Source organism: Drosophila tropicalis, unplaced genomic scaffold (assembly GCF_018151085.1).
Source record: "Drosophila tropicalis isolate 14030-0801.00 unplaced genomic scaffold, ASM1815108v1 contig_859, whole genome shotgun sequence".
In the NCBI taxonomy this organism is placed as follows: Eukaryota; Metazoa; Arthropoda; class Insecta; order Diptera; family Drosophilidae; genus Drosophila; species Drosophila tropicalis.
The window spans coordinates 2,939,636-2,950,959 of NW_027173353.1; the positions used below are offsets into that span (position 1 = coordinate 2,939,636).

At 36.8% G+C, this 11,324-nt stretch overlaps 1 protein-coding gene across 1 annotated transcript in view; it reads left to right on the forward strand.

The window, feature by feature from the left end:
• heca (headcase) overlaps window positions 1-11,324 on the forward strand; it is an 89,805-nt gene extending 78,481 nt beyond the window's left edge. Inside the window, 4 exon segments of the mRNA XM_068296359.1 lie at window positions 3,427-3,615; window positions 4,996-5,084; window positions 5,397-5,496; window positions 5,593-11,324. Of these exon segments, the coding sequence (XP_068152460.1) occupies window positions 3,427-3,615; window positions 4,996-5,084; window positions 5,397-5,496; window positions 5,593-7,029 (1,815 nt within the window). The 3' untranslated portion in view covers window positions 7,030-11,324.

Below are 11,324 nucleotides of genomic sequence, written 5' to 3' on the forward strand. Positions count from 1 at the left end.
TGTCTTGTTGTCGTTGTTGTTGGTAAGTTGCATTGTTGCCCAGCTGCGCCTGACGGTATGCAACGGTTGCCAACCATTATATTGTGGGTGCATGCCTCTTTGCTCTTACTCTGACTCTGGCTTGCTTGTCGCAAAATATTATTACTCCATTTCATTTATAAAAGTGCTCTAGCTCCTTTGCTCCTCTGCCCTGTTACAGTCTCTGTCTCTCTCCTCCCCTCTCTCTATCCAAAACCCAATTTATCCCGTACTTATGTTTATGTTAAAGCTTATTTTCCTTGTGTTCTTTGGTTTGGAGGCGTGTTTGCAATTTCCTTTCATTGTCATTGTCAGTTTTCCTGAATGAACCATAGTCACATCTGTAAGCCACCTAGCTGAAAACAAACCTCCTACCATGGCACGCCCCCAAAAACACACACACAAGCACACACAACTCACAACTTGGTTGACATTTTCAAATTTATTTTCCCGTTCACATTTCTTTTGTCTTTCTTTGCCAACTTACGCCCACGGGGCACAACAAAAAAAAAGCATTTAATTTGTGCTTATGGGGCCTACTCTTTGGCAATTTTTCAATTGAGACAATGATTGACGGTGAAAATTGTTTTTCCGCATTATAAATAAGAAACTTAAATACAACTGGAAAAATAGTTTTCTTTAGTTGATGACGATGTGATGAGGTTGCCGCCCACTTCTTTTAATGAGGCCTTTTTGGCATAAATTAAATTTTGTCTCACAAAAAAAAGAGGTAAAATGAAAAGATTTTTAGTTCGACAAAGGCACTGAGAGAGAAGTGAATAAACACACACACGCACACACACTTACACCAACTCCATGTTTGCTCATCGTCTGCACAAACACTCATGGAAGCGTTTTATGAATATGTTTGTAGAGCCCCAAGCTAACAAATGAATTTTCGAATAAGCTTTATTCTTCTTCTTTTTGGAGTAGATAATAAAATAAAATATATTAAAAAAAAGGGATAGGGAAAGTTTAACAACAATTTTATACTTTATTTTCATAGTTTTTAATTAATTTCCAACAACTGTAATAATGGTTATTTATTTTTACGATTCAACAACAACAAGGATATTAAATTAGCTACTAGGTAAAATCGATTTAGTATGCCTTCTAGTAGCTAGCATAAAAGATTAACTTTATTGTTCAATTTGGTGGATATTTTTGAGTGTGTGTCTTTTGTGTCTGAGATTTATTTATGGCAAAAGAAGTATTTTTAATGGATTGCAAAAACTATCAACAACTTCTGGTTCTTCTTTACCCCTCTTTGTGCTGCTCTTTCACTTCCATTTGCACGCATTGAAATGCCATTTAATTTAATGTGTTTATGAAAATCGAAGCACTTTCAATTGAATTGAATTTTTTTCCTTGTTTCCTTCCTGCTTGCCAGTTGCCATTGTCTTTGGCATTCTGCTGTGTGTGGGGTGTGGCTCCATACGGGGAACCTTTTGATTTGTGGCCTTCTCTCGCTCTGCCTTTTGCTCCCTCTTTCTATAGTATTTATCGGAGTGTTGAGAAAAACAAAAATGTATGAAAGAAAACGGCTACCAAAAACCAAAAACAAAAAAAAAGGGAAATAACTCTCCTAAACTGATTTATGCGTTCAATGCAAGCCAAAAGGGAAATGACAACTGAATGGCTTCATTAGTGCTGCTGCTGCTGCTGTTAACTGTCTTTCGAGTTTTTACTATGGACTATACCATAAAGAAAAAAAAAAAAATTGTCCGAGTTTATTGCACTTCGACTTTTTGACTTTTCTATGCCATAAAAACTTGTTAATGCCCAACACCAAAAGCGCTATGGCGGTCTTTTCAGTAATCATAAACAATAATTCAACAAATAATAATAACTTTATATAAAGAGTTCTTTGGCCTTTACTTTTTAAACAAGGAATAACTTATACGTGTTTTGGAATCCTTTACTTTTCTTTTGGCCAACGACCGTGTTACATTTTGAGTTGTATCAAATTAGCAACTCGTCACGTAGCATCATGAAAACGAAATGTTTATTGATCACACATACACAATGAGAGAAAAAGGACTTTGATGAAATGTTTGTCTGGCCATTCAGAGCTTAAGAGAGAGAAGTTGGTTTCATTTGCCTAAAGTATATGCTAAGCGATTCCATAGATAATGATGCTATATTGTTATTGTTATTGTCTGCCCTGTTGCTGGTAACTCTAGACAAGCAATTGTTGGCAACACTCTCCAACATTAGAGTGTTCATCCTCCACTTTATCGTTGAGCAATCAACTTAATTGCTGTAGGCTTTCCCTTTAGACATCCACCCCTAGCTCCTCTTGGATATTCCTTCTATTGTTTAATGAATGAATGTCTTCTTGTTACTTATATTTGCTTTAATTTTCATTGCAAACATTCATTAATCGAATTTCACTTGGATTTTATTGTTTTGTGTGGGGAACCCCGGTAAAGATTTATGCTACAATTTCTAGGCAAATATTAATCTCGATGTTATTCCCTTTTCTATTTTTGGCAAATATTTACTCTACTTAACCTTAAGATGACAAAGAAAGAGATAGAGAGGGAGAGAGAGACAGAGAGGGAACAGAAAAGGTTTGCTTATCCTTATTAAAAGTGCATTAAACTTCTTCTATCTGCCATTGACTGGTTATCAGCATTCCTCTCGAACGTGTCCTTTTATCCTAAATATGGTTAAATTTCTTCATCTCTCTGCTAAATAATTCAAGACTGTCTGCCATGAGGGAGAGCGAGGGATTGTATAGCATTTCATGTTATTTCGTCTGGTCAGGTGAGCAATTACCAAAAAAAGAAAGAAAAACAAAACTAAACGGGAAAAAAAGAGAGTCAACCCCCATTTTAAGTATTCTTCATGCCATATTGCTTCATCATTTTGGGTTAGTTGGCTTTGATTGGTGGTGATGGCTGCGTTTTCTTCTTACCTTTTTGAACATATTTTGTGCATCCTTTCAACACCTTGGGCTTTGGCTTTTTGACGGCTTTATTTGGCTGCTGGCTCGCCATATTGATTATCGATTTGGGAATTGGCCTGGTCTAAACCACCTGAATAAATAGGTATTTGTGTGGGCAGGTGTGTGTGTGTGTGTGTGCATTCAATTTGGCCAACGTGTTAGCCACTTTTGGCTTTAGACAACGACAACGTGCTCCGTGTGCTTCGTGTGGCTCGCTGGCTCTGGCTGGCACGTTTGGATTTTATGGTTCATTTGTTGGCGCTTAGACAGTCCCCTATTGCTGTCATTCCTATGCTCATGCTCCTGATGTTGTCGTTTATATTGAAAATATTCAAGGTGGGCAAAACTTTATTACTAGGATTTTTGGATATTTCATGAATTTGGAACAGGCGAAGAAGAGTATTTGCAACTATAGAAATGAAACTAAATTTAACTTTTTCTTTACATTTTCTTTGCAGATTGAAGATGAGGGAAATCATGGCAATGATGAGACACGCCTCTTTATACTATCCTCATTGGCCCAGTCGCAGATGAGTCGCGTGGCCTGCATTTTGTGTGAGGAGCCTTTGCTTGTCTTCGATCGTTATCCCCTGGTGGATGGCTCCTTCTTTTTGAGTCCCAAGCAGCATTCCAATGGCTGCATTGAGGTAAGACTTATGAGCTATGCCACACAATTCTAAGCTAAGAGAAATATGCATTGCCCCATCATTTATAAATGTCAAAAAAATCATATGAGACAGAATGAAGTAGACTGAAGTGCTACACCCACGCCTTACTAAATGGCTGCTGCTGCTGCTGCTGCCATCGCTTTCACTCGCCCACGTGCAGCTAAAAGAACTTTCAACTGCAATTAGCTGCAAAAAGGAAGGAAGAAGTGGTTAGGTGGGGTTACTTTACTTCTTTCTCCCCTCTCCCTTCTCCCTCGTTTCCACTCTATGCTTCTCTGAGCAATTTATGACCCATTTAAGTCAACATAATTACAGCAGCACGCCTAATAAAGTGCCTGGCCAAATGCAGCAGAATGCCAAAACGATGATGCAGTTTTTGCTCGATGTGGGGTAGAGAGGGTTTAACATAGGTACAACCTACGCTTCATGGGTTTGTTTTTCCCTTGCACCCGACCCTCCATCGTTCGCCCTTGCATTTCTTCCTCTACTTTCCCTAGAAGCGCTTTTACCCACGTTATGGTTGAGTGGTCGCCCTCGGGCCTCAGGCGCTCCCCATTTTACTGTGCTTTAATTTGAGCCTGGATTTATAATTCATTGCCAACTGTTGGTTGGTTTTGCTCTCTGTCTGGGTCTGGGTCTCTGTGTCTGGCATCTGGGCTGGGATTGGTTTGCCACTGTCATGATGGTGCCTGCTGCCTTTAACGTTTTTCCTGGTGGGCGAATGCCAATCTCCTTCTGGGCTAGTTTATGCATTTTGCATTTTATTTTAAATTATTATGTCGCGACGCAAAGGTTTGCTGCCTGCCAGATGCCCGCCCGCCCCTCTGCCCATCTTTTACATTTCCCTTTGGAGTTGCATTAAATTCTAAAAGATTTTCTTTTCACTGAGAGAAGAGAGGCAAGGGCTGGCGGCCCCATTATGTCATAGAGAATGAAAGAAATATCTGTACAAAATGCATATATAAGTTATTCAGAAAAGGGTATGAAGGGTATGCTATGCTTCGGCTGATTTCCACTTGGGCAGCTGCACAGGAAAATTTTCTGACTTGCTTTTCAAATAATTTTTCATTTTTCCTACTCCCCCCCCCTTCTTGTGTCTCTTTTCTGTTGAGTTATGCGGCTGCTCTAACCATCCTGTGTGTCTCGCCGCGACTCTCTGACCTTCCTTATGTTTGGCATGTCCATTTTATGTTGAGGTTTGCGTGTGTGGCTACAGTGCCTCAAATTGCATTCGCCCTTTTTAACCTGCGCCTGTCTACAGCATTCTGTCGTATATGTCTTACTCTGTTTTGTTTTTGTGTTTTTTTTTGGCATTCGTTTAAAGTTCTTTTGTTTTCTTCTTCTTTATTCCTTATTCAGGTTAAATATGAGGGACGCTCTTTGTACTTGACCTGTGTGTGCATGAGTTGTCTGGATGGCACTTCAAGTAGTCGCGTCATTAGCTGCAGGTAAGAAATTTCAACCCAAACGAATGGATACTAAACTTCAGTTACGTTAAGCATTATGGTTAATATATGTACATACATAGTATGTCGGTTAACTGTTTGTTAAGGCATTCTAAGCCAGCCACTAATACTTAAATCTGTTTTTCGATTACTAGAAAGATTCATTAAGTTAATCTATTGTAATCAATTGAGTTATTGATTGATTATTAACGATATCTAAGTTGATTTGGTTACCGTCTGTTATCGATTAAAGTCTAAACTTTGTCTCTAACTTGCCCAACAACTAATTGATTTTCTTATGTGTTTTTAAAATAGATTCTGCAATGAACCCTGGGATGGTTCCAGTTTGGTATTGGGCACCATGTATGCCTATGATATATTTGCTGCCATGCCCTGTTGCGCCGAGCGATTCAAGGTAACTTATAGATCCATAGGTTTAAGCTAAATCTCGCATGATTTGAAATGTATTACAATATTGTTCTTTCCCCTTCTTTTGTTTTAATTTTTTTAGTGCAATAACTGCTTCAAAATGCTTATGCATCCGCAACAGCGGCTGAGCTTCTATAGCGATTACTCGCATGGGGTTACCTGTCCCTATTGCAATACCCAGGACACTCACTTTGTTAAGCCCTTGAGCTTTTGCTATGCCAAGAACACAACGACAAGGCTGCAGACGCTCGCATAACATGAGGCCCCGTTGGGGTCACCAGCCTTAGGTGCTCCAACGGCCTCGAAACAGCCGCTCTTTAATCAAGCCATTGATTATTCGGCACCGCTGCAGCAACAAATTAATCCAGATTTAATTGGGGCTCATCCGCATGCTCAACAGGTAAGACAGCAGCAGCAGCAGCAGCAACATCAGCAGCAACCACCACAAGCGACGCCAGCAACATCTCAGCCAAATGTAGCTTTAGCTACCCATCGCCTGGCCAATTTCCAACAGCAGCAGCAGCAACAGCAACAACAGAAGCAACAGCTACAACAGCAGCCACAACAGGCGCCTGCAGCAACTCAGCACAAGTTGCACTTTTCTAATGGCAACCTAATGGCCATGGCAGATGTGATGAGCAAGTTCCAGCAGCAACAGCAGCAGCAGCAGCAGCAACAAATTGGCAACAACAACTCTGGTGTCAGCAGCAGTATTAGTAACTTATTAATTAGCCATAATTCAAGCAACATCAATCCAAACACCAAATTAAATGGTGCCTGGAATCAATCAATTGGCCAGGCCGAGGCCATATCTGCTCTTTGGGGTTGCAGCAGCAACGTCTCCTCGACTGGCTCCACTCACTCGACCAGTGGCTGCTCATCGGGCAGCGGCTCACAGCCCTCGCTAAGTCCAACCACTAGCCACAGCAAAGAAATGCTTTGGGCACAAACTTCACCCACTAATGCCGCCGGCAACACAACCAACAACGGCAACAACACCACCAACATAATGGCCAACACTCAACTCAGGGATAATTTCAAGGATCTACAGCATGCAGCCTCGCCCACCGCCTCGTTGACCTCATCGTCATCCTCCTTAAACGGCAGTCACAATAGTTGGGGCCAAACGCCGCATTATGGCAAATCCAACATATGGGAATTACCCGGAGCCACATCGTCCCCGACAGGACGATCGCAACAGCCAAATCTCGAGATGTTTAGCGATCTGTTTGGCCATCTCAATATAAGCCAAGAGTGCGCCGCTGCCCACCTCAAGGCAACTGCCACAGATATGAGCTCAGATGTCAGTTCGAATTCCTCGTCCTCGGCTGGTGAACTCCTCGAGGCGGCCAATAATATATGGCGGCACACCACCACCACCACCACAGCAGCTGGAGCTGGTCCCATTGGTGGACGTCAACCATCCATTTATGAGGAGGCAGCCATCGGCGGATCAGGTTCAGCTGCCTGCATGGTCCTATTCAATGATTATTTCAATGCTGCTCAAGTGGATTTCTAAGCGCAACATTTTCCAACTAATTTGTATAAGAAAATGAGAATACACACCTAAACACCCACACACACACCCCCACAAAATATGAAGAAGAGAGAAAACAATGCAAAACTATAAAGAATTTTCTTGTTATTTTTTGTTGAGTTTTTTATTTTAAGTTTTATTTTATTTTTATCTACATATATAGAAATTGCTATATATGAAAATGAAGAAAGCGAAACAAAGAGAGAGAAAGAGAGAAAGAAAAAAACAAACATCACTTGAAACATAAAAAAAATTTATAAAATTATAAAAAAAATTAAGCATTGTTTGAGAAAATTTAGCAAAAATTGAAGGCAAAGCAAACATTTTTATTGAAACAAACGACAAAATTGCTGTGCTGCTCAATAACGTAAAAACAAGCATTTTTCTACGATTATTTAAAAGAAAAACTAACACACACACACACACAAATCTTAAGAACTAAATTTAAAATGAATAAGTTTATGCACATCTTTACCGAAACGATTGGTAATTAACTAGAATTTAGTAAGGCAAAAAAGAAATGAAAACAAAAAATTTAATCAGTTTTTAAATTTAGAAACTTCAAACAACCCAAACTCCTCCCCCAGACTACCGCCCAGCCCCACCCCCACCGTGTCAACCCTTCTACAAACAAAACACTCAAACAAATAGCAAAAAGACTTTATATAGGATACAAGGATCTATCTCGACTTAAAACTCCTTTTGATATCTCAAGCTAAACTTTGATATTTTTACTTCTACTCAAACTATTATTTTCTCCTCTCCTCTTAAGATTTGGATATAAATTGTAACTTTAAGTTACAAAACTAAAACTAAAATGAAAACATTTTTCGGCGCAGCGTGATTATTAATTCATAAGTAATAACTAGTTTAGAGGCAAGTCTAATATAATAGCATTAGATTTATAACCCAAATAATACTTTTCCCCTTCTTCTGATGTATATATATATATATATATATATATATACGATTCATCGATCTCTTAATTAGGATGATCATCATATTTGAGCATCTTATGAACTTCTCTCTAATTTGTTTGCATGTCATTTGCATTTCTCCTTTCCCCCCTCCTCCCCTCTTGGGACATGCATTCATTTCTTTTATAATATTATAACAATTTATGATAAGATTTTGTAGATCTTTAAGCTTGTTTATTTTTCCAAATTTAGTATATACATATATAATAATGGTATGCCAACATCCCACAATTTATAGAGCGGTTCAATGTTTCCTGTTTTCATTTTTGTGCGTTTTTTAATTTTAACCAAAAAAACAAAAAACAAAAAAAAGAAAGTCACCAATTTTCATCTATAAATCTCTATCCTTTCTCTATTCTCCATCTGACTGTCTTTTCCTCTTCACTTGTCTTTGCTTTTAATCCAATTAAAAGTCATAAGAAAAAAAAACACCAAAAAACTGTGTTAAAAATGGCCGAAAACTGTGTTATAGGGCTCAAACCCTTTACCCATCCCATCTGAATCCCCTTTGACCCCATCCAAGTTCGTTGCGAACTAAAAAAAAAACATTTATTTTTGTAACATTCTGAAATTCGTCAAATCATCTGTGAAAGGTATCTGAAGTATAAGCCCTTTCGGTTTCTGCATTTCAATGCAGTAAACTCTTGATAAAGCGGCAGCTTCTTACCAATTTGTCGCCTTCAAACTGTGACACAGTTCACAAATGAACGAAATTTTTATGAAAAATTAAAAAACAAACCCCCAAAATTAGCCCCTCTGTTTGGTAAGACCAAACCTTAAAATACCAAAATTGCCTCGAAAAAAACAAAAAATAACAGCCAATACTGTGAATAAAAAACCCTTTGCCCCCCTCTCAATCCCAAAAAAACAAACATTTCAAATGCATTTTCAAGTTGTGAACAAATTTTTTGGACAAAAATTTAAAACCAAAAGCAACTGTGATTGCATTTTAAGGTATCTGTAGGCTTAAGGCATTATCCTTTCTTGACTTTTCAGTTTAATACTTTTTCTCAACTCTGTGACACATTACGAAACGTAAATCGAAAGTTTTCTTAAAGAATTTTCATTGTGATATGAAAGAAAACTTTCTTATCCAAATTCAAAATTTGCTCAAAAACTGTGAAAACTTTTCAAAGGAAAATACCAGATTCAAAATTTGTTTCTCTGTGATCTTTGAGATTCAAAATTTGTCAGTCTGTGAATAGTTTTCGAAAGTAAACTCAAAACTTGTCCGTCTGTGAATAGTTTTCGAAAGTAAACTCATAACTTGTCCGTCTGTGAATAGTTTTCGAAAGTAAACTCAAAACTTGTCCGTCTGTGAATAGTTTTCGAAAGTAAACTCAAAACTGGTCCCATCTGTGAATAGTTTTCAATAGTAAACTCAAAATTTGTTCCATCTGTGAATAGTTTTCGAAAGTAAACTCAAAACTTGTCCCATCTGTGAAAACCTTTCGTAAGAGAATCAGTCAGATTTTAAATATGTTTGTTTGTGAGTATATTCATCTGTGAATACCTTTCGTAAGAGAATCATCTGAATTCAAAATTTGTCCATCTGTGAATAGTTTTCGAAAGTAAACTCAAAACTTGTCCATCTGTGAAAACCTTTCATAAGGGAATCAGTCAGATTTTAAATATGTTTGTCTGTGAATATATTCATCTGTGAATACCTTTTGAAAAAAATCATCTGAATTCAAAATTTGTCCATCTGTGAATATCTTTGCTCCTGCAATTTCTGTGAACGCTTTTCACAGAAAGTCAATCCAAAAGGATTCAAAATGTTCTGTGAATACGTCTTGAAGAGAAACGAATACCATAAATTCAAAATTTACCCAAACTGTGAAAACTTTATCTCTGTCTCTATCCTCTATCCTCTTTGTCTCACTCTTTACTCTAGTCTTTCCTCTGTTTTACTGCTTGTCTATCTTTCTTTTGGTGACTTTAAGAGCGTTTAGCTTGAGATATACAAATCGTTTAAGAATAAGATTGATCCGAGAATTGCTATATATACATATAAGTCTTTCAAGTCTCACAACGATTTCTTTTTTTTTTTTGGGCATTTTTAGCATTTGCCGCCATTTTACATACCAAATAATACTAAAGTAATTTGTCAAGATTTCAGATATAAACACACACACACCCAACACACACACACACAGATGAAGGGAATACACAAACATAAAAAATATATTGAGTGATAGTAAATCGAATGGTAAAATTCGTTATGCATAATACTTATATAGGTTTACCGTTAAGTTTATTTACTTACGCCCCTTTCCACAACCCCAAACCCCGCCCCCCGCCCCCACAAACCACAAGCTGCGAAATCGTAACACATTTTCATTTGGCATTTACTTGAGAGAATTATATATAAGTTACTTTTTGGCAAAATCTATCTACCATAAAAATACATATATATAATTTTCGTCTAAATTTTAAGAGTTTTACTTACGATATTTAACAAACTACATACACACACACACTATATGTATAAACATATTATTATATATAGTATGCGAATACAGAGAGAAACACAGAAAGGTTTTTTATAGTTATATAGATATAGAAATTGGCATAAAACAAATACATTCACGATAAGTTCTCTTTATAAAGGTAAAAAGAAAAACAAAACAAAAAAATAAAAAAAAAAAAAAAACAAAAAACTAAACCAGGCAAACAACATGATCTTAGGCAGCACCACCGCACCACCAACTACATATAAATATATAGAAATATATATATACATAAATACAATATATATATATATATGTATATTCATTGGAATGCATACATCAATGCGTACATCAATTATTATTATTATTATTAATAACATTTTTTATATAAGTCAGAGCCCGTGTTTAATTAATCGTATCTTTTTTTCCATTGTTTAGTTTGATTTTTCATGTTTTGTTTTAGTTAAATGTGCAAGTAAACGAAAAGTAATACATAAATTTAAAAAAATAAATAAATAAATAATATAAACTTATGCCCACCTCAACCACCAAGACGAATGAAGAGTAAAACAAATAAACTTACCTACAAAAACACAAAAAAAAACAACTACATAAAAAATATATTAACTAATCTAATATAAAGAATAGTCAAACATTAAACAACACACACACACACACACACACATCCCCACACACACACAGACATACTTTGCTCTACTACCTAAAGGAAATAGCAAGCTAAATAAACAAACCCTTAAACAAATAATAATAATAATAATATTACTTAAAACAAAACAATTTAAATAAGCAAACAATTTAAATGTAATTTATATTACCTCCTTAGCAAAAA